Here is a 25,174-nt window from a genome sequence, read left to right as displayed (position 1 = left end):
TGGAACAGACGCAACTAACCATAATTTAAATATGTTTTACACAACGCATGCTAGAGCAAACTGCATGCAAATTAGCATAAAGGTGCACTTACATTAGGTATACATTTTTTTTTAAAAAAGAATATAAGAAACACATAAGCTGACAGAGAAACAGCGTTACCGGGGTTTATCCGAAGAAATTCTGACTAACTAGCGCGTCCAAAAGAGGAGATTCTGCTAAACTTTTCGTTCTGCAAACCCGAATATAATAAGCAGAGCAAGCTCTGCTAATTAGTATAAGAAAAGTAGTGTAGTAGGGTCTTAGTAAAAGTAAGTAACTTAGGTGTGTAAGCAACTTGCCTGTAAAGTACATTATAGAGTTTTTTAAAGTTTATCTACATAGCTTAGCTACGTTATACTAAATAACGCTTTACTAATAATACTACTGCTAAGCACTTTGGTCTAAAGTATAGCTGTAAGCTAAAAGATTAATATCTTTACTCTAGCACCTATATAATTAACTTTACAAGGTAACCTATAATTACTAAGTGTAACACTAACATATATAATAGTAACCTAGCTAAGTATACTAATAAGAATTAATATTTAAGTAATTATTATAAAAATAGTCTATTAACTATAACGTACCTAACAGGTTAGCCAGCCACACGGGTTGGCCGGCCACTTTTGCTAAGCCCCTACTAAAACTACTCTATTCTAGCGTAAAACAGCCTACTTTAGCCTTGTATAGAGTAATATAACATAAGATATTATTTAAAGTCTACTTCTACTACTTACTTATATATATATAAGTTATGCTTAGTGTCCGAATAGTGATATTCGGGCGCCTGGTTGATAGTCACGTGGCTCGGATGCGCCCAGATCCCTGTGCACAGAGATCTGTGCGCAGAGTTTAGGACTATATTAACCCCTTTCCTTTATACAATAGAAACAACAAGACGCAATTAACACTAGTTACCTAACACCCCTATGCAATGTTTACACCATGCAAACCTCTCTGTCTTGTACGCATTTGCTAACACTAAGTGCTAGCTAGTAGAGTGTCACGGTATCCTCCCCGGATCCCAGACATAACTGTATTGGACGCGTACTAGAGTATTATTAGTACACGTCTGACATAAACACAACACAACATAGACATAAACTTAAGCATAAACTGCCTTAACACTAACTAAACTTAGAATAAGCTTAATTTATACCTAAAGTGCTTAGACTTCTAAGCTAAGTATTTAATTACTAATTTTTTTTAAACCTTTTTATTTCTTACATAACATTTTGTACTTACTATAATACCTTATATAGTAATTAAACTAGACCTCTGTAAAGCTCTATAACCTTACTTATGCATAATTATAATATTACATTATGTTAAAACTTTAGCTAAGAATAGCCTCTAAATTTAATTTAATAAGCTTAGTACTTATATAACTTTAAGCTATTAAAGTAAGCTAAAAAGCTTTTTAAAAAGTGCTTACTTTATAAGAAAGCTGCTATATTATAAGCTTTAAAGCTTTTTAAAAAGACTTTAAAAAATAGCTTTATATTATTAAGTAGTCTATTTCTGCCTTAACTTTTATTATAGTAGTAAAAACTAAGAACTTACTAGCCTTAAAGCTTACTTAAAAGTCTAAAAATAGCTTAACTTTTTTCTACTTAATGCTACCTATAACTTATAACCTTTTTAACTTAGTAATAAAATCTAACTAACTCCCTAATCCCTTACTGTTTAATAGAAAATAGAAAGACCTACTTTCCTTTCTACATAAGCTTTAATATAAACTTAAAGAAAACATAGACTAATTTTCTTTTAAACACTTCTAGTTACTATACACTTACTTTTAACTTAATTATAATATAATAGCTTTAATTAACTTACTAATAAATAAAGATATTATTAACTTAGATTAATTTATAGTGTTTTTATAAGTAACTTATAAAGACTTAAATAAAAAGTTAACAGCTCTAAGTTACTTAAACACTTTATAATAAAAAAAAAAAAGCTTTACTTTACACTTTACTAAGTTTTACTAACTTGCTTTTAATACAGGCCTAAATAAAATAGGTCTAATTATAGCTCTATATAACTCCCTTTTAACTAAACTATAACACGCTATAGTAGGAAAACCCCTTTTAAACAACTTTAATGCATATGTAAACCTAATTACTACCTATAATAATAACATAAGGTTCCTCCCTATACAAGCCCTAATACGCCTCTAAACTAGTGCAGTTGTAAATAAGAACCTTAATATAATAAAAATTAATTTAAATTATGCTTTAGTTAGTTCTAGAAAGTGTAAAGATTATAAAAAAAAAAATTAATACTTTAAGTGTAGTAAGTATAGTTATATTTTTTAAAACTACTTTATTTCTTTTTTTTAAGTTTATGTAAGTAGTGCTGCTAGCACTTATTAAAAATTCTTACTATTTTATTTTTATTTTTATAAAGGCTTTAACTTATATTTAAGCTTTAATTCTTTTTACTACTCTTAATGTAGCTGCAGCTATAGCAGTAGAAGCCTGTAAAAAGGCTTGCCCTAGGGCTAAGTTGCCTCTTAGGACTAATTTAACACTAGATCTCTGCTAACTTATAGGCTAAGTCCCCTACTAACAACTAAAAGTACTAAGTTAATATTTTTATATATTTATAATAAAAAACTATATTAGCTCTAATATAAGCTCTTATTAACTTAGAAGTAAATAGCATAAGTTATATTAATAAAAAACTAGCATGTAAACTAAATCTTTAATTAACACTACTTACCTAAATAATTTACTTAACTAGATTTAATAAAAAATAACTTAAAAAAAGTTTTATTTTTTATACTATAACTATTATAATTACCTACTAACACTATAAGGAGTAGATTAAGCTCTATGTAATAAACATAAGATGTTATAACTTAATTCTAGAACAACTATAGCTATATTAGCATAAAGTTGCCTTTAATTACTAAGAGTAAGTTCTAAACTTTAACTCTTTTTAATACTAAGACATATGCTTACACTTACACTTAAATAATACCTAAGTAGCACTTAATATAGAAAGTCTTTAGACTTACTTTTTAATAACTTAAAAAAAAACTACTTAAGTAAAGCTAATAAGCTAGGCCTTTTACTAAAATAGGCTATGTAAAATAATTTAACAACTACTTAAACTTAAAAAAAAGAAAGCCTTTAAGAAATTTTTACTTACTTAATTTAAACATAAACTAGAACTTAAACAGTAAATAAACATCTGCTATATAGAACCTGCCTTATTTATAACCCTAGCTTAATAACTAGATTATAAAATCTACACAGTTATAATTTCTAATATAGACTAAGCTTTAGCTCTCTAAAAATACACTAACTTAAGAATAATAGTCTTTTAAGACTACTATAACTTATTACATATTTTTTTTTAAGATAAGTTTAATAAGCTTTTAATATAACATCTATATAATTACTAAATAACTTTTAAGCCTAGCAAACAACTTAGTTATAGGCTACTATATAAGATATTACTAAATAAATTAAAAGTGCTCTAAAAATACTTTAATAAGAACTTAAAAAAAGGTTTATTTAAGCTAGCTTCTTACTAGTAGTGTTACCTATACTATTTATAAAGAAACCTAGAGGTAGGCTTTAATTCTATGTTAACTACTAAAGACTAAATACTATTACTATTAAAAACTAATACTTAATTCCTTTTTTATAGAAAACTCTAAGCTAACTAAGTAAAGTAAAGTATTTTATAAAGTTAAATATTATTACTGCCTTTAATAAGCTAAAGATAGTAAAGGGTAATAAGTAGCTAATAGTATTTTAGACCTAATACAGACTATTTAAGTACCTAGTAATGCCCTTTAGCTTAGCTAACGCGCCTAGTACTTTTTAATATTTTATAAACAACTTGCTTTAACCCTACCTAGACATGTTCTGCACTATGTATATTAATAATATTCTAATTTATAGTAATAGCCTTTTAAAGCACAAACAGCATGTACGCCTAGTGCTAAAGGCTATAAAAGAAGCAGGTCTATAACTTAACATAGACAAATATAAGTTCTACTAATTAAAGGTTATATATTTAGAATATGTAATCTTTATAGATAGTATCTAAATAAACCCTATTAAGGTTTAAACTGTGCTAGATTAGTAATACTTAAAAAACATAAAAGATGTTTAAGCTTTTATAGAATTTACTAACTTTTACTAATAATTTATTAACAACTTTTTATAGTAAGTAAGCTTTATAATTACACTTACTAAAAAAAAAATCTAATTTAACTTTAACTTAAATTACTAATAGTCTTTTAACTAGCTAAAGAAAGCCTTTACTAAAGCTTTAATACTCTACTACTTTAACTTTAAACTACTAATACTTATAAAAGCTAATGCCTTAGACTATATAGTAGCAGGAGTTCTTTTTTAGACTAAGCTAGACAGGACTATTAGGCCTATTACATATTTTTTAAAAAGAATAAGTTCTATAGAAGGTAATTATAAGATCTATAATAAGAAATTGCTTACTATAGTACACTACTTTAAATAATAGCAACCTAAACTAGAAAGTGCAGCGCATCTAATATAGGTCTTATTTAACTATAAGAACTTATAGTACTTTGTAACTATAAAATAACTTAGCTACTAATAAGCCTATTAGTCTAAATACCTGTTTTATTTTAATTTTAAGATTACTTATTATTTTAGTTAAAATAAAGAGAAACTAGATGCTTTTATAAAGCAATTCTAAGACATCTTTACTTAGAAAGAAGTGTAAAAGGCTTAACACTAAACTTTACTTTAACTTAAGCTATTTTTAAACTTTAACTTAAATAAAATAAATTAAATAATTAATTAAATTATTACTAATAAGTATCTAAATAATAAATTTATCTAAGAAACCTTAGACCTACTCTAAAATAACACTAGTTAGTTAAAGAAGGTAACACTAGCTAACTATAAAAACTAAAATAGTAAGCTATATTACTATAACTAACTTATAATCTCTAATTTTAATAAACTAAGAATTAAACTACTCTAAATTATATATAACTTGCCTATTAAAGGATACCTAGGCAGAGAAAAGACTCTTAACCTACTACAGAGAGAGTACTACTAGCCCCGCATGTTCTATACTGTACGCTAATATGTATTATGTTGCTATACTTGCTGTAAAGTAAAGGCCTTTTAAAAAAAGTATAATAGCCTACTTAAACTACTTCTAATCTCTAAATAAGCTTAAAAAGACATATTAATTAATTTTATTATAAACCTACTTCTATTTAAAGAGTATATAAATATTATAGTAGTTATTAATTACTTAACTAAGTATTAACACTTAATACTATGTTCTTTTATAACTGCCCCTAATATAGCCTAGTTATTCTACTAATACGTATAAGTTTACTATAGCCTACCTAACATAATTATATTAGACAGAGGTACGCAGTTTGTCTTAGCCTTTTAGAACAAACTCTGTAAATAGCTTTAAATTATCCCCTATCTATCTACAGCTTTTTACTTAGAGACTAATAGCTAGACTAAGAACACAAACACTGTAATAAAATAAGTCCTATAAGTGTACACAAACTACTAGTAGAATAACTAGGTAAAATAGTTAGCTATAGCATAGTTTAAAGCTAATAACATAATATTTAAATTAACATAAGTATCTTTGTTTTTAGCAAACTATAGATACTACCTCTAAATAGAATTTAAACTACTTTTAAATACCTCTTAACTAACTTATTAATTTATATAAGTAATAGACATAAATAGACTTATTAATAAGATTTAAAATATATCTAAATATGTTTATAAAAAGCTTACATAGGCTTAAGCTCTTTAATAAGAGTACATAAACTAATTCTAAACCCTTACCCCTACGTATGCAGCTAGCAAGAAGGTCTAGCTAGACGCTAGAAATATCTAAATAAACTAATAATTAAAGAAACTTAATTAAAAGAACTTTAGCCCCTTTATAGTAGCTTATATAGTCTTATTATATACTTACTAATTAATCCTACCTAACAGCATAAAAATACACCCTGTGTTCTATGTATTGTTGCTGCGCTAAGTAGCCTCTAAATCTAACTATCTACCTAGATAGCTAAACCTGCTACTTAAACTTATTATTATAAATAATAAACTAGAATATGTTGTAAAAGACATTAAATAGATCTAGTTTAATAAAAAGAAACATATTTATAAATACTTTATAAAATAGACTAGATATAACAAACTGTTATAGAAACCTGCAGAAGCCCTACAAAAGAACTCTATAGTAACTTAATTCTACACTTAATACTTATCTAAACTAAACCTATACCCTAATAAAAACAACTTAATGCTAGAACTACTAATGTAAAGAATTCCTTTTCTAATAAGGGGGGGGGTACTGTTACAGTATCCTCTCTAGATCCTAGACATAACTGTATTAGACATGTACTAGAGTATTATTAGTGCACGTCTAACATAAACATAACATAATATAGACATAAACTTAAGTATAAACTGCTTTAACACTAACTAAACTTAAAATAGGCTTAATTTATACCTAAAGCGCTTAGACTTCTAAGCTAAGTATTTAATTACTAATTTTCTTCTAAACCTTCTTGTTCCTCACACAACATCTTGTACCTACTATAATACCTCACGTAGTAATTAAACTAGACCTCTGTGAAGCTCTATAACCTTACTCGTGCACAATCGTGACATAGAGAGTCTATTTAACACTAATTAGTAGTTTAAATACTGTAAAAGAGAAAGCTTTTCTTATACCTTTCTATTTAAAAGTTTATGTATAAGAAGAATCTTTTTCCTTACTACTTTAACTATAAATTAGTAAGAGTAAAGATAGAGTCTAATTTACATGTAAGTAGCTATAAATCTTTATTTAGTTACCTAAGCAAAAGTAAGAAACCTATCTGTACAATACTATTTAAAGGTATTATATAAATAGTAGTGCTTGTTTAACACTAGAAGGTCTGTTTTATCTTTTCGCACAAGGCTGTTTAGAGGCAGCGTACAACAAGAAGTAAGACAGCGCGCAACAACGCATAACTAACTACTATAGAGCAACAAGCAACGCCAGCTCTATCTATAACTAGCTAGCATAGCATATTAACATATAACTAATATGTACCTTTTATAGGCATCTTAGCAAAGACCCTAGCAAAGCAGATAAACATTAAAGATTAAGTAAATAAAATTAAACTATTAGATAACACACTTAAAAATAAGCTTAATTTATACATAGCTAACTTAATTATAGAACTTTACACATTAAGCGCAATAGACATATATACACTTAAGAACTTTTAAAATAACTTTATAAAGTAGAAGCTTATACACTTTAAAAATCTTAGCTAACTATTTCTATAAAAACTAATTACTACCTTATAGAATAAAGGCATTAGCTTTAAGAAAAATATAACAAAGGCTACTACACTATATAAACTTATAAAAAAAGAATACATGTTTACTATTTTACTAAAGCATTATATAAAACTATTACTACTATTACTAGTCTTAACACAACAGAGGATGTCTCTATATAAATTACCTGCAGACCTAATACTTCCTCTATAATTAGTATAACTACCTTGCAATAGCTCACTGTACAAGAGCATAACTAGGCAGCTACATATTCCTGTAGCTACAGCTCTACATAAGATTCCTTAAAGCTTGTACCTACTACATATAATTTAATTACTGTATAATCTATACTAACTTCTACCTACACAAGATATTACAGCAGAGAACCTTACACCTAAGAAGGTTATATAATTCTAAAAGCTATAGAGAAAGAAGAACAACTATATAAAGCAACTATATAATATCTTAGCTAATAAGGCTATAGTATTTATTAAGCTTTACTAACACCTTACTATTTTTAAGGCATTATATGCAAGCATCTTTCTTAATATCTTTAAAAAGCGCGCACACATGTTCTACTTTTATAATATTAGTCTAGGATAATTATAGAAGTTACTGTATAAGTAGCTTAGTAATTACTTTAATACTAACATAAACTATAACTAGTATTAGATAGATTAGATAATAATAAGCTTTACATAAAGTAAGTAAAAAAACTTTATAAAAACTCTATATAAAGCTTTTAAAGCTATAATTAATAAACTTACTTTTACATAAAAAGCTCTTAGTCTATAATTCTAAAGTAAAATACTGCTTTACACTGCTATTATATAAGCATGCTAAGGGCAACTTAAACTTAAATAAGCAATGTTCTTAATTAAGCCTATATATAAAGCACTATACAGTAACCTTTATTTAGCACTTTAGGTTATAATTAATTAATAGAATAATGCATTTATAAATAAATTCTAAGATGTGTACTACACTAATAGGTAATATAGCTTACTACATACATATAGCTATTAACAACATAAAAAAAGCTTAAGAGAATATAAAGGATTATTTAGACTATAGTCCTCTACATAATTAAAGCAATGCTTTGTTTATTATAAGAAAGAATATTAGTTAATAAATTATTCTTATATAAATTAATTTTATGTAAAATGCTAATATATCTCTTTATATAAAAGATTTTATAATAAGACACTAATGTGTAAAAAGGTAAATATATATATTTAAAAGTTTAAAAGTAAACTAAAGTAGAAGAAAAAAAAGTTACACAATAACAATAACCTAAATAAAAAGAAAGGTAAGAAGATTATTAACTACCTTACTAATGCTACATTTCTTTACTGCGTGACTGCAGAGGACATCTACAGCCTAGAACCTAAAAGATACGCAGAACAGTTTATTCTTAAAGATTAATACTGTACAGTATACTAAGGTAAACTATAGAATACTAGCACAGTAAAAATCTCTACTGTAAGGAAGTTACAACTTAAAGCATACCTGCAAGAATTCCCTTATACAAAAGTAGACTAGACACTAAGGAAGAAAAGTATTAGCTTTAGAAGACAAGAATTAATAAAATTAATTAGTACTATATAAATTACTAACTTAGTTAGTAATGTAACATATCACATTCTAGACACTCTAACACTGTTCCTACTGTCTCTAGCAGACGCAGACTAAATAGGTGCGTACTTTAACAACATGCAGAATGTAATTATACAAAGCAATAGAAATACTGTCCTAGTTATACAAAAATAGAGTTATCTATTTTTTAATATATAAAAGAAGAAATTAATGTTTTTTTTTACTAAACATAAACTTTAACAACTATATAGAAAATTTAGCTATTCTTATATAAAACAACTTTACACAATGCTTAAAAACACTAGACATAATGTTAATCCCTCTATACTTAAGAAAATTAAGAAGTTCTGCTATATATGTTAGCTACATAACTTAGCGCTATAAAGATTTAAGTTTATAATTAAAGACAACTTACACTTTAACTATAAAATAGTAATTAATGTTATATAAATTAGTAACTAAAACGTACTACATATAATTAACATAAATATATTATTCTAAGCAGCAACCTTTTTAAAATTAATGTCTATATAAGATACTTAAGACGCGCTCTGCAAGTGTTAAATTAACATGTACTAAGGCCTACTTAATTATATTATACATAACCCTAGTATAAACTTTGCATTTAAAGATTTCTAGAATTACATAAAGATTATAAGAGCAACATGTTAACAAATGCTAGTAGAAGCCTATTAGGCTATAGGGAAGATTAAGCGCGCGCACGCACTACTACAACATGCATATAATATCCTCTGTGCAGAATTAGATAATTATATAAATAATAAATTAGTGTTATAGATAGCTGTTAAAGCCTTAAATAATATAGTAAAACTAAACAGTCTTATACTTATATTACTTATATTTAGAATATACTTAAGAATTAACATAGATTCTACACTATCTTCTAACATTACTACGCAGGCTAATGCTATATAAAAGGCAATAAGAATGCTTTAAAGTAAAAGGGTAAAAGTTAATATTAATTATGTAATTAATACCTAAAATAGCTTAACTTTATATAAAGTACTAAATCTCCTACTTAGTTCTAAAGTAAAGACATAGTAAAAGAAGAAGAAATAGACAGGACTACATGTAGTAAAGGAAATTAAGGCTTTAAACATTATTATTAAGATAAAGAACAGTCTAGTAAAACTCTACTACATATAAGTTATGCTATATTATTATATAAAAGATAAGAATAAACTTATATAAGAATTACTAGATCTAGACAAACTAGCCCTAGTATAAAGAGATCCTCTACAGGCATAAAAGAGAGGTTGCCTACGCAAGCAACTAACTCTAGTTAATAGACTACATAAAACAGCCCCTTAAGTAGCATTAAATTTATTATATAAACTAAAACTAGAACTATAGCTAGCTAAAAAAGGCTAAAGGAGACTATATAAGAATCTATAGGCTACAACATTTCTAACTTAAAAGAAAAAGAAAGACTACGCGCTAGCAATTAAGCTCTATGTAGACAGTGTAATTATAACACCTAGAAGACTATTTAAAGAATTAGACTATACAGAAATAAAAAGTTTAATTATAAGTAGTATGTTTAAGGTACTTTTATATAATTTATTAATTTATAAGGGACAGATCTTTAACCTTTAACTTATATATAAAGTTAAAGAGAAATTAATAAAACTATATAAAAAGTTACAACTTATGTTTATAAAATATTTAAATAAAAAGAAGAAAAAAATTCTTACATAGTTTTTTATAATTTAGAAAATAAGTTAGAGGTTAATTCTAGCTATTAGCCTATTACTAATAGCTTTATATAACATGCACTATAAACTACACAATATTACTTAGGTATATGTATAATTAATAGATAAGCTTATTTACACTCTTTTTACATAACTACTAAGAGAACTTTATAAAAGCTTCTCTCTACACATAATATTTAGAGTTGTATAACTACTATACAGCGTAGCAGAGTTAGGCTTGTATTAGTTTAAGACATACTATAACTATTATAAAAATAGACTTTTTATAAAAACCTTATTATATAATTTATGCTTATTAATTACACATAAAAGCCTAACAGTGTTTAGTATTATAGGACTGTAGATAAATAATACTCTTAGTATTATTATAGCTAATTTTACATAAAAAGAGAAAAAAAATTGCTTAAAGCTAACTTTTAAGTAAAGCCTAAGACTATACTATTACATAATTAAGCTATTAAATTTAATAAAGGAAAGATCTACTTTATATAAAATAATATTATTTTTATATAAAAAGGTTAAGCTAAAAATCTACACATAATAGAGTCTAAGGTAGAGGATGCCGCGCAGAAGTACGTTGAACAGCGCGCGCAAGGTGCCTATATTGCATTAGTATGTTAACCTAAGGCAGCATTTAACCTGTCTACTGCCGCTTAAGTTGTGTTGCTGTTGTATAACAATATTAAGGCATTAAATGTATAAATCTAATAGTAAATTAATAACTAGAATAAAAGATTATTATATGTACTACTTAATCTTTTCTATATAAAGTTGTTTATCTTTACTAATAAATTATTTATAAATAATAAGAACTTAAGTTTATAGCTTAGCTTTTTTATTATTCTTAAAACTAAGTAATAAACTAGGAACTTATATAACTTTAAAATTATAAGTAATATTATACACTAGAACTTCTCTAAGTGTAAACGCGTTACCTGCTCTATCCTAGCTAGTAAGCTGTACAGAATAGTAGGAGGATTTAACTGCGCAATTACACTAAGTACAACTATTAACTAGATTACACATATGCTTAGAATACCTTCTATACCTATTATACTATGCATAGATTTAAGATTTTTGTATAAATGTCTTATAAAGCTTAAGATAATAAATAAGAAAAGACTTATAATTAATATTATATTAATTTAAAAATTATATAATAAAAGAAAGATTATAAAGATTAGGTAGATTAATAAAAGAGACAACTCTATAAATGCCTATATAAAGAAGGCGCTAAACTCTGCTCTTAAAAAACTAATTTTATATAACTAACTAACTGTTAAAGTTAAAGTGTTAGTTAATAGACTTAAGCCTATAACGTACTTCATGGGCGAGTTGCTCACACACCCGAGTTGCTTACTTTTGCCAAGACCCTACTAAACCACCCTTCCTACACTAATGCATTCCCTATAACACTACTTAGACGCGCTAAAAGAATGTTAGATACAGCTTACACTCTAAGCTTTTAAATAAAACATAAAACTCTTAAAGAAATGTGCTGTAGCTATATGCAAAGTCTTATAAAAGACAATAAATAACTACAGCGCTAGACAACCTTTACAAGCTAATTCTACAGCTAAATTACAAAGGCTAGGTAATAAAAAGAAGCAGGTAATTATTAAGACTATACTTAAGCTATATGCGCAAGGAATTTCCCCTTAGATAGCATTTATAGCTAATATAGCTAATTCTTTGCGCGCTAAGTGTAATCTAGGCTATGTTTGCATAAACTAGCCTAGTATGTTTATAAAGCGTTATTTAGAGCTTAAAGTAAAGTTTTAAGCGCAAGTATAGTTAAGAGATATCTAGCTAATTATAAACCCTATCTTGCTAAAGTTATACGTGTTATTATCCTAGATGCTATACTTAGCTTTAATATTCTCTATAAGGCTAAACCTGCCCTAAATTACCCTAGGACTCTTGCAGAGGGCTTTTTTATAGTTGTACTTACGCTTAAATGTTACTTTAAGCTCTAAATAACGCTTTACAAACATACTAGGCTAGTTTATGCAAACATAGCCTAGATTACGCTTAGCGCGCAAAGAATTAGCTATATTAGCTATAAATGCTATTTAAGGGGAAATTCCTTACGCATATAGCTTAAGTATAGTCTTAATAATTACCTGCTCCTTTTTATTGCCTAGCCTCTGTAATTTAGCTGTAGAATTAGCTTATAAAGGTTGTCTAGCGCTATAGTTATTTATTGTCTTTTATAAGACCTTGCACATAGCTATAGCACATTTCTTTAAGAGTTTTATGTCTTATTTAAAAGCTTAGAGCGCAAGCTGTATCTAACATTCTTTTAGCGCGTCTAAGTAGTGTTGTGGGGAATGCATTAGTGTAGGAAGGGTGGTTTAGTGGGGTCTTGGCAAAAGTAAGTGACTCGGGTGTGTGAGCAACTCGCCCATGAAGTACGTTATAAGATAGGTAAAAAGGGCCCTATAGCAACCTGTCTACTATATGTGTAAATAAGGCAAGTCTTATATAAAAGAAAAAGAAAAAGTTACTAATATTTAAATAGTAATATTTAGGCGCCTAGTTAATAGTCACATAGCTTAGATGCGCCTAGATCTCTGTGCACAGAGATCTGTGCGCAGAGTTTAGGACTATATTAACCCCTTTCCTTTGTACAATAGAAATAACAAGAAGCAATTAACACTAGTTACCTAACACCCCTGTGCGATGTTTACACCGTGCAAACCTCTCCGTCTTGTACGCATTTGCTGACACCAAGTGCTAGCTAGCAGAGAGTCCATTCAACACTTAGTCTAATTACACTACTTATATTACCTTTAACTTAGCTTACTTTTTTTAGTACGCACTTGTGTCTTTAGCTTCTTTTTATTACTACATACTCTAAACTTTTTTAGAGTAGTTAAATAAGCTTTATTTTTAACTATTAAAGTTTTTTTTACTTAAATCTACTTTTTTTTATGTAATCTATGTTACATAGCAGCCTTATTTACTACTTAAAACTTTATAAATTTTTTTTATACTAATACTAGCTTATGCATAATAATTGCCGCCCTCTTTAAAACCTTTTTAAAAGCCTTTACTATAGACATTAGTAAGCTATTTATATACCCCTAAATTTTTATTTTTATAAGCATTAATTATAACCTAAGTTTTAAAGTATTACTTAGGGTTTATAACTACTAGAGCTTATTATTAATAAGTAGTAGTAGTAATAAAGTACATAACTAGATATTAAAAGCTATTTTAACTTATTTTAAGTTAAATAAAACTAAACTAGCGCTTTAAAACCCTTCTTAGATATTACTAAAAGTAATTACTATATTATAAGTGTGTATAAAGCATAGTAGAAACTTAAGTTTTATAATATAAGTAATTTAGTTATATATAAGATCTTTAGCTTAGCGCTTATATACTTTTTTTTAAAAAAGTAAAACAACCTATATTAAAAGGCTATAAAAAGTGTAATAAGTGTAAAAGTATATAAATAGTAATAATTTTATTTTTCTTATAGTACTACTAGAAATTAAGTAAGTTATAGCTTTTATAGCCATTAATAATAAAAAGCTAATAAGCGCTTATAACTTTTTTTTATATGCTTATTAAAGTGCTTTAACTACTATAGCCTAAGCTTATTTATTATCTAGCTATTTTTAAAGACTATAATAACTTAGTTTTAAAGCAGATTTTTAGTTTTAAACTAGGCAAAAAAGTAATAGCAGCCTGTAAAAATAACAAAAAGTAAAATAGCCTACTTTATTATATTAATGCCTTAGATAACTATTATTTACTTTTTATTACTTTACTATATTACTTTTAACTATTTTTATCTTTTTAAAGCTATAATAACTACTTTAGTTAATATCTAGCTTATTATAAAGCTTAACTTATTAAAGTTATATATGTCTTTATTCTAGATACTGTACTTAGCTTTTATATTAGCTACTAGGTAAAACTAGCTTTAGATAACCTCTAGATTTTTATAAAGTGCTTTTTTATAATTATACTTATAATTAAACTTTATTATAAACTTAAAGCAGTGCTTAACTTATATACTAGGCTAGTTTAAGCTAACCTAGCCTAGATTACGCTTTACGCGTAAGGAATTAGCTATATTAGCTATAGCTATAAGCTTAAAAGGAAATCTGCGTGTAATAAGCTTAAGTATGTACTTAATAACTACTTTCTTTTTAAGCTTAGTTAAATTCCTTAATTTAAGCTAGCATTCTGCTTATAAAGGCTGTCTAGTGTGTTAATTACTTAGTGTTATATAAAAAATATTATAAATAGCTATAGCATGTTATAAAAAAAGTTTTAAGTTTTATTTAAAAGCTTAAAGAGTAAGCTATATCTAATGTTCTTTAGAAAATTTAATCTAGTGTTGTTGTTAAGGCATTATGTAGATAGGTAGAGTGTTAAAAGGGCTTAGCAAAAGTAGCTAGCTAACCTGTGTGGCTAGCTAACTTGTTAGGTACGTTATTAATATTCTTAAGTAATATTAGTGTAAAAGCTTTTGTCATCTTACTAATACTAAGCTACTTGTATATAAATAAGAAATAGTATAATAAGTAAAGCTTATTACTATACATTAGAAATTTTACTAACGTACCTAACAGGTTGGCCGGCCACTTTTGCCAAGCCCCTACTAAACTCTACCTATCTACATAATGCCTTAACAACAACACGAGATTAAATCTTCTAAAGAACATTAAATACAGCTTGCTTTTTAGGCTTTTAAATAAGACTTAAAACTCTTCTTGCAACACAATGCAGCTATCTATAATGTCTTTTACACAACACTAAGCAATTAACGCGCTAGACAGCCTTTATAAGCAGAATGCTAGCTTAAATTAAGAAATCTAACTAAGCTTAAGAAGAAGGTAGTTGTTAAGTATATACTTAAGCTTATTACGCGCAGATTTCCCCCTAGGCTTATAGCTATAGCTAATATAGCTAATTCCTTGCCTGCAGAGCGCAATCTAGGCTAGGTTAGCTTAAACTAGACTAGTATGTAGGTTAAGCACTGCTCTAAGTTTATAATAAAGTTTAATTATAAGTATAATTATAAAAGAGCGCTCTATAAGGATCTAGAGGTTATTTAGGGCTAGTTTTGCCTAGTAGCTAACATAAAAGCTAAGTATAGTATCTAGGATAAAAACAAGTATAACTTTAACAAGTTAGGCTTTATAATAGGCTAGATATTAACTAGAGCAGTTATTATAGCTTTAGAGAGACAAGGACAGCTAAAGGCAATATAGTAAAGTAATAAAAAGTAGATAACAGTTATCTAAAGCATTAACATAATAAAGTAGGCTATAAGATTATAAAGCTTTAAGCAGTAAATAAAGCTGCTATGTAACATAGATTGCATAAAAAAAAGTAAATTTAGGCAAAAAAAACTTTAATAGTTAAGAATAAAGCTTGTCTAACTACTCTAAAGGAGTTTAGAGCGCGTAGTAATAGAAAGAAGCTAAAGACATAGGTGCGCGCTAAAGAAAGTAAGCTAAGTTAAAAGTAATGCAGGCAGTGTAATTAGACTAGGCATAACTTGCGTACATATAAGTAAGTAGTAGAAGTAGACTCTAAATAATATGTTATGTTGTATTACTTTATATAGGGCTAAAGTAGGCTGTTTTGCGAGAGAATAGGGTGGTTTTAGTGGGGGCTTAGCAAAAGTGGCCGGCTAACCCGTGTGGCCGGCCAACCCGTTAGGTACGTTATTAGTACTTTAGGTGCGCTATTAAACTATAAGCTATATATTACTACTGTATTAGCTATTATATCTACTATATTAAAAATAAAAGCAAAAGCAAGCACTATTAAGCTTTATAATAAATAAAGACTAATAGGTTTACTATAGCTAACTAAGTAGTAATTACTAAGTATATTACTATACTAAAACTACTTTAGAATATTACTTTACAATTTAAAAGCAATAGCTTTTTAACTTACTTTAGTATAATTTATACAATACTTTGTTATTTTAAGTACTAACTTAGTAAGTTTAAAAAGCATGTTAAGCTAAAGTAGAGCCTTTATAAGCTAATTCTACAGCTAACTTACAAAGGCTAGGCAATAACAAGGAGCAGGTGATTGTCAAGACTATGCTTAAGCTATATGCGCAAGGATTTTCCCCTTAGATAGCATTTATAGCTAATATAGCTAATTCTTTGCGCGCTAAGCGTAATCTAGGCTATATTAGCATAAACTAGCCTAGTATGTTTATAAAGCATTATTTAAAGCTTAAAGTAAAGTTTTAAGCATAAGTATAGTTAATAAATATTTAGCCTATAATAAAGCCTATCTTGCTAAAGTTATACATGTTATTATTCTAGATGCTATACTTAGCTTTAATATTCTCTATAAGGCTAAACCTGCTTTAAATTACTCTAGGACCTTTATAAAAAGCTTTTTTTATAGTTATACTACGCTTAAATGTTACTTTAAGCTCTAGATAACACTTTCTAAATATACTAGGCTAGTTTATGCTAATATAGCCTAGATTATGCTTAGCGTGTAAAGAATTAGCTATATTAGCTATAAATGCTATTTAAGAGGAAAATCTATATGCATATAGCTTAAGTATAGTCTTAATAATTACCTACTTCTTATGATTACCTAGCCTTTATAAGTTAGCTATAGAATTAGCTTGTAAAAGTTGTCTAGTGCTATAGTTTTTTATTATTTTTTAAAAAACTTTATACATAGCTATAGCATGTTTTTTTAAAAGTTTTATATTTAATTTAAAAGCTTAGAGTGTAAGCTATATTTAATATTCTTTTAGCATATCTAAGTAGTTTAGTGTTACAATCCTTACTCCGGCGAAATGGTATTTTCGGGAGTACGTCGGCCTATAATGATATTTAGTGGAGAGGGGAGAACTTAGCTAGATTGGGTGTACAGTCCGTCCAGCAGAGTGCGGGAATAGAGAGGGTAGAGTAGGCAGGCTTGTGGTTTAACCCAGCGGCTGTATAGGGAGCTAGTAAACCTAATCTGTGGGAATAGAAGTAGAGGTATATATAGTGTAAGATATACAAGTTAGCAATGTCCTATTTATAAAGGTTTTAATGCTTCTTAGTTTATTAAAGGGGTAAGAGTAGATAATAAACTAAACAGTAATTACAACCTTCTAACTATAGTTGTGATTAGGACTATATACATAGGGTTTACATGCGCTTGCATGCGTTGCAGGTGCTGCATGCATTGCCTGCAACAGCCTACAATACCTGCACTGCCTGCAACGCTAAGGTCCTTATTAGACAATGCATTCTGCTAGGCTTTTGTCTAAAAGCTAGAGCTATTCCTTATCTGTCCTGTCACGTAATTTGCTTAGCGTAGGGCTAAGCGTTTTCTATCTAACGTTGTTTAGGCTATGTAGGACAGCTAGTTAGGTTATTATAGTCTAACTGTTAGCTGTAGCACGCAGGCTTCCCTTCTAATTAGCGTCTTTACTGTTATGTTTTTTCTATTGCAAGTGTTAGATTTTCTTTTTAGCTAGTGCATTTCTGTCTTTAAAAGCTAGTCTAATACTAATCTTTCTTAACTATGCCTTGTTAGGTTTTTTATTCTTCTGCTGTTATCTGTTGCCTTTATACTGTTACTTGCCTTAATCCTCTTTATTGTATAAAGATGCGTCCCTGTAGTCTATGCTAGTCTTATAGTTTCTCCTACATAATATCCTTATTATTAGACAAGTGTGTAGAGTGTGTGCAAAAAGGTAGTTACTATAACACTTTTATTTCTAATGCAGCCTAAGATTATTTAAAGTGTGAGAAGAAAAAGCTACTTAGAGAGCTAGAAGCAGCTAAAAAGAAGAAAACAAAAGAAAAGAAAAGAGAGATGCAAAAGTAAGCTAAGTCTTTAAGGCGTCTTTAGTCTTTTATAGCTTAGCAAGAATAGGTTTAGAAGTAGTTAAAGGTTTTAGTAGATTAAAAAGCAAAGTATCTAAAAAAAGACCTTTTATTACTAGATAAGCTTAAAGCGCTTAAAGCAGAAGCAGCTAGTCTTCCTTCTTTTTAACCTATGTTAAATGGTTACAGACTTCCTACATTATAGCTAGCTAATGCTACTATAGTTTTAACTAATAATAGTGTTTTCTAGTCTAGAGAGCTTTCTCTAGAATAGTTTTATTTAGAAAGGACTCTAGGTATTTATAAAAGGCCTAAGGAGTGTTTAACAGGCTTTTAATAGGTTCTTAGGTATTTTTGCTAGTAAGCTATCTTTTCTATTTTACTAGGTATTTGTCTTTTTTATAGTCTAAAATTCTTTCTACTTTATATTTCTTTTCTTCTTCTTTCTATCTAGTAGTGGCAAGTAGAATAGTCTTAGGCGTAAGTTTAAGCTTAAAGACATAGAACTAAGGATGTATCTGCATTTCTTTAGAAAGCTTAAGTTTGCAAATACTAGGGCGTGTTTATATAACTTAGTATAGTTTTATATGTTTTTTAGCTAGCTTTCTAGAGGGCCTAAGTGTTTTAAGATTCTTTATGTCTAAGTATATGTAATTATTAGAGTGTATTTCTAGTGCTAGTTTTTTTCTTTAATTTATTGTTTTTTCTATAGCTTCCTTAGCTAACTACGCTTTTTTAGTAAGTTTCTAGTGCAACTCTAAAAGTTTAGTTGTGCAGTCTATAGCTTTAGAGAGGTCTGTTAGCTGTGCTTTATAGAGCTTATATCTTAGAGCGTATTTAAAATTAGCTTTATATAGGGTTTCTTTAGTAGTAGCTAATTCTAAGGTGTTAATAGTAAACTGCGCTATTAGCAGCTATTCTGCCTAGTCTGTCTACTTATATAATACATATTTGCGTAGATACTTTTCTACTTCTGTGTTTACTCTTTCTGTTTGTCTGTCTATTTATAAGTAATAAGCAGTAGAGAGTTTATAGTTAATTCTAAGGTGTTTAATTATAGCTGTTTAGAATTTACTAGTAAATAATTTATTATAGTCTAAGATAATAATCTTAGGGTAACTATAAATAGCTAGGACGTTTTTTTCTAGTTTAAACATAAATTCTTTAGCTGTAATTGTTTTTTTTAATAGCTATAAGTAAACAAATTTAGTAGTTTTGTCTATAACCTGTGTGATTATATTATAGAGTCTTTTTGTACTAAGTTTGCGTAAGGGTGGCAGTCTAGTAATAAAGTCTATAGTTATTATTATCTATAGCTAGGTTAGTGCTATAATTAGCTAAAGTAATCTATAGGGCTTGTGTTGTCTAGAATTATTTTAGTTGCGGGTATTACATTCCTGTAAGACTTTAGTACATAATGTTACGGTCTATGGTTGGACCAACGTAACTCCACCCGCGGTGCTCCACAATCTAGCTGGATTGGGACAGGGCTCGCTTACAGACCAATCAGAAGACAAGGAGATAGCGCGGCTGCCCGAGATTATAGAAGAATGCGTTGTCTAGTAAGGAAACAGGCCGCGTCTTGGGGGAGCTCAAGGGAGCTCAAGGAGCTCCCCTTAGCAGGCTCCCATAGACTCCGCCAACTCCCCTTAGCGTCCCAGCACATGTATATAGTTCCCACTTTAAACAACCTTTAGAAGGTGTGTTTAACGTTTAGTTTATTCTCTACATAGACTAAGTAGCATTTAGCTTTCTAAGGAGCTGCAATACTATTTGTATATCTTGCACTATATATACCTCTAACCCTGTCTGATAAGGACTGTTTGACCCTGGCCTCCCTACTGCCGCACATAGGGCAAACCACAATCCGGTCACTCTCCACAAGCCTCCATTAGCCCAATAGCCTGTACGTAGGACTGTACACCCTACCGGATTGGCCCCTTATATCCGTCCTCCTTCCCCCCGAGGAATACCAACAGACCTGAGTGCTTCCCGAAGCAAGGATTGTAACACATAAGTGTTTTAATTAGAGTACTTCTTAGAGTATAGCTGTTTTAATTTTCTTCTATAGCAATCTAATTCCTAGGTGTCTAAACATAGGGGCTTTATAATATTTCTTTATTAGGTTTTTCTATTCTTGTTTAACTATTATAAAGGAACATAGTAGTTTCTCTTAGTCTAGTCCTCTATAGATTAGTTCTTCTAGAGTTTTTTTAAAGATTATAAATTCTTTAGAATTTTCTTTATCTTTTTTAAAGTAGTTAGCATGTCTACTTAGGGCGTCTACCTGCTAGTTGCTGCTTCTAGCTACATGTTTAATAATAAAATTAAATTAGGCAAGTTCTATAGCCTATTGTACATGCATAGGTGAGAGTTTTTTAGTAGTAAAAAAGGTAATAAAGTTTACATAGTTAGTAAGAATTATAAATTATTAACTAAGACCTTAGAGCTTAACTTTCTAATTTCTGCATGCATTAACTATAGCTTTTAGTTCCTTATTAGAGATAGTATATTTCTGTTCTAGTAGTGTAAACTTTGCTAAGTAATAAGCTACTAGATGCTATTAACTATTTTCTTGTTTTTAAGAGAGTGCTGCTTCCTCTACTCTTAAGAAGGCGTCTGTGTGCACTTTTGTTTCTAGTGTAGAGTTGTACATTCTAAGGATAGAGTAGCTTGTTATTATTTATTTTAGCTTCTAAAAGGCTTCTTCTATTTCTACTGTCTATTAGAATTTCTAAGCTGCCCTTTCTTTTAAGGTGGCGTCTGTAAGGGGAAGTGTAATTTTTAAGTAGTCTTTAATTATTCTTTGTACGTAGCTAGTAAGGCCTAGAAATCCTTTAATTTCTGTTACTATTGTTAGTGTTAGCTAGTTAAGTACCTTATTTACTTTAGCAGGGTCTATCTTTATCTCTTCTTTATTAATAATAAATCCTAAGTATTTAGTTTTTTATATGTTAAACTTACATTTTTTTAGTTATAAGTAAAGTCTATATTATTAGAGTTAGTTAAGTACAAGTTTTACTTTAGATACATAGTCTTCTTAGTCCTTTTTAGTGTATATTAGAACGTTGTTTAGATACATAAGTACAAATATATCTAGGTAGGGGTTAAGTGCAGTGTTAATAACTTATTAGAAGGTTGCTAAGGCGTTAGTTAGTCTAAATAGCATAATAAGAAGTTTATATAATCCTCCTAAGGTTTAAAAAGCTATTATCTATTTGTGTTCTTTTTTAATCCTTATTTTGTTAAATCTATCTTAGACATTAAACTTAGTAAAGTGTTTAGTTCCTTTAAGTTAGTTTATAATGTCTTAAATAATTAGTAAAGAGTATTAATCCCTTATAGTGTTATTATTTAAGGTTTAGTAATCTTAACATACTTTTACTTTGCTATTTTTCTTCTTTGTAAAAACTACTGCTAATGCTACTAAACTGTTGCTTTCTCTAATGTGTTCTTAAGCTAGCATTCTGTCTACGTACTTTTGCAAAGCGTCCTTCTAAGCTTTTATTAGGGGTTATAGTTTATGTGTTTTTAGCTGTAGGTTTAGCTTAAAATTAATAGCGTAATCCTAGGGCTAATGTAGTAGCAGTTCTCTTAGATCTTCTAGGGTCTTAAACATATTCTTATAGTCTTAGTATTCTTCTAGTAGTCTAGTTGTTTTATAGGTTATTTAATAGATTCTAACCTAATTAAGGTCTTATTCTTTTTTAAATTCTTTAAAAAAGATTTCTTCTAGCTCTTCCTTTATTAGCTAGACAGCCTAGGCCTCTAGTTCCTAACAGGGGAACTTTTTTACATTTCTTGCTAATAGGTCCTACTAAAGTCTTTATAGAAGGCTAACTGTGCTGCTTCCTTGCAATTCTAGTTAGTTAAGGACATAGTTTACTAATTAATTAGTAGGTTATGCTTATAGAGCTAGTTATAGCCTAGTATTGCTTAGTATTTGCCTCTTAGCAGTAGTATGTTAAAGGATATCTAGTTGTTAGTTCTTTTAGCTTTAGTAATAAGTTCTTCTGTTTTAAGTTAAATTTATTTTACACTATACTCTATTAATAAGGCATTAGCTAGCCCTATGCTTAGTTAGCTAGTGCTTAATACAGTATTTATTGCTGCATAGGTACTAGGTGTAGGGACATCCCTAAAGGTTGTTTTGTACTAGGATTAGTTAAACTTATGTCTACCTTAGATATTCCTTAGTTCTTATTATTTATAGCAGGTAACTTTAGTAGGTACACTAGAACTTATTATGTTACTTACTTCTACAGGGAATATAATATCTCTTATCTTATTAGATTTCTAGGTCTTTGCAGGTAATAGCTAATGCTAGGGGAGAAGTAGTAGTTTGTTCTTAACATAGGTTAGGTGTTAATAGTAGTGTGCATTACTAGTTAGAGCCTTTTCTGTTGTTAAGAATTTTCTAGAACATCTTTTATTATTCTTTAGTGTTTATAACTGTGTAATGTGTCTTAGCAATTTCTTTTAGTATACTGTAGGTTTTAGCATTATTATTAATGCGCACTTTATACATTAATTTTTTACAGCTTTATATGTTATGTGTATTACTATATTTCTAGCAGTTACTATAAGTAAATTAATATCTTAGCTTCTAAGCAAAGATTCTTATTATTAGTTATTCTAAAGAAAACTTTTCTTTTTTTTTTAAAATGTTCGCGACATATGTTGCAGCTTAGGTATAGCCTTACTATCCTTTATAAGTAGCTGCCTGTTTTAGTGCTTTAAAGGCTTTATTATTATCTTATACTTTAACTTTTTAGTATTCTATAAAGCATCTTTTAGATTTATAATTATCTCTGTATTACTAGCAGAGTTGTTTATCTAATCTTTCTAGGATCTCTTATTCTGTTAGACCTTATTTTATATACATTACTTTTATAGTTAATCTACTATTTTTATTCCCTAGTTATTTAGAGTCTAGGCATTTTTAACAGAAGTAGCCTACTTTTCTGCAGTTAAGGCATGCTTTTTCTTTAAGCTATTTCTTCTATTCCTTATTTAGGGGTGGCCTTATACTTCTAGAGGTATTACTTTTTTTCTTAGAGAAGCTACGCATGTGTTTAGCGTAACTAAGGTCTATAGGTTTACTATTAGCCTGTAGAACTTTTTTCTTCTTCTAGAACTAGTTAGGTTTTCTAGTTGTCTAGCCTTTTTCTTTTTTACTACATTATTTAGCATGTCTTTTATTATAAGTAAGTGCTTTTTTAATGTAATCCTTAAAGCTTTTAGGCTTTCTAGTATAAGTAAATTTATTTTTAATAGTATCTAAAAGCCCTTTGTAGAACATTTGTCCTACAGCCTTCTTGTCTGTCTATCTATAGATGGCTAGCAGTTCCCTAAAGCAGGCTGCATATTATTAGACAGAGCTGTTGCTCTATTAGAGAGCGTTTATCTTATTAACTGCTTATTTTTCTTTATTAACTAGCCTATAGATTATAGTTAGAGCTGCTTTAAATAAATTAAAGTTGTTAAAGACTTTTTATGTTTTTAGTAATAAAGGTTTACTATTTGCCTTATAGCTTATCTAATTATTAGCATAAAGTTAGAACTAAATAGTAGGTAATCTTTCTAAGTATAAGCTTATCTATAAAATTATTTCTTTATTTATTTTAAAGGCACCTTTGTTGTATTACATGTAAAGGTAGCATTTAGTAAAGAAAGGTTTTAAGTCTTTAGCAGAGCTATTAAATGCTTTAGGGGGGGCTAAGCGTAAGGTCTTTTTAGACTTAATACTAGTTCTTTCTTAAGTAATGTTTCTAAGGTTAGCTATTTTTAGCTAGAGGGCTTAGATCTAGTAGGCGTTTAGGGTTCCTTATTATGCCTGTAGCTAGAGGTGCTGTTTAAGCTGTCTAAGCTTGTTTTAAAGATAGAGTATCTGCTAATTTTATGCTTCTTTAGTTGCTGTGGGGGTCTAGCTAGTGCCAGCAGCTGAAGCGCCTGTCATGCTAATGTCTAAAGTAGTAGTAGCTATACTTTGCAGGTAGCAGTGATTACTGTTACAATCCTTACTCTAGCAAAATAGTATTTTTAGGAGTACGTTAGCCTATAATAATATTTAGTAGAGAGGGGAGAACTTAGCTAGATTAGGTGTACAGTCTGTCTAGCAGAGTGCGGGAATGGAGAGGGTAGAGTAGGCAGGCTTGTGGTTTAACCCAGCGGCTGTATAGGGAGCTAGTAAACCTAATCTGTGGGGATAGGAGTAGAGGTATATATAGTGTAAGATATACAAGTTAGTAATGTCTTATTTATAAAGGTTTTAATGCTTCTTAGTTTATTAAAGGGGTAAGAGTAGATAATAAACTAAACAGTAATTATAACCTTCTAACTATAGTTGTGATTAGGACTATATACATAGGGTTTGCATGCGCTTGCATGCGTTGCAGGTGCTGCATGCATTGCCTGCAACAGCCTGCAATACCTGCACTGCCTGCAATGCTAAGGTCCTCATTGGACGATGCATTCCGCCAGGCTTTTGTCTAAAAGCTGGAGCCATTCCTTATCTGTCCTGTCACGTGATTCGCTCAGCGCGGGGCTAAGCGTTTTCCATCCGACGTTGTTCGGGCTGTGTGGGACAGCCAGTTGGGTCATTACGGTCTGACTGTTGGCCGTAACATTTAGTAGGGTCTTAGTAAAAGTAAG

At 29.0% G+C, this 25,174-nt stretch overlaps 2 protein-coding genes across 2 annotated transcripts; both read left to right on the top strand.

Annotated features, from left to right (window-relative positions):
• Window positions 1–10,398: 10,398 nt before the first annotated feature.
• On the top strand, window positions 10,399–10,578 carry BDR25DRAFT_243279 (uncharacterized protein; the record flags this gene model as incomplete). The annotated part of the gene is made up of 1 exon (XM_033685814.1): window positions 10,399–10,578. A coding segment is annotated over one exon (180 nt), but the record flags the coding sequence as incomplete, so codon positions are not given.
• Window positions 10,579–24,897: 14,319 nt separating this feature from the next.
• On the top strand, window positions 24,898–25,133 carry BDR25DRAFT_361929 (uncharacterized protein; the record flags this gene model as incomplete). Its single annotated transcript, XM_033696512.1, has 2 exons — window positions 24,898–25,037; window positions 25,061–25,133. The coding sequence occupies 2 exons, from the start codon at window positions 24,898–24,900 to the stop codon at window positions 25,131–25,133; spliced, it is 213 nt and encodes a 70-aa protein (XP_033541029.1).
• Window positions 25,134–25,174: the final 41 nt, after the last annotated feature.

Source organism: Lindgomyces ingoldianus (assembly GCF_010093535.1).
Source record: "Lindgomyces ingoldianus strain ATCC 200398 unplaced genomic scaffold BDR25scaffold_48, whole genome shotgun sequence".
In the NCBI taxonomy this organism is placed as follows: Eukaryota; Fungi; Ascomycota; class Dothideomycetes; order Pleosporales; family Lindgomycetaceae; genus Lindgomyces; species Lindgomyces ingoldianus.
Note: the sequence above shows the minus strand (reverse complement) of the source record. Positions and strands in the feature narration are given on the sequence as shown.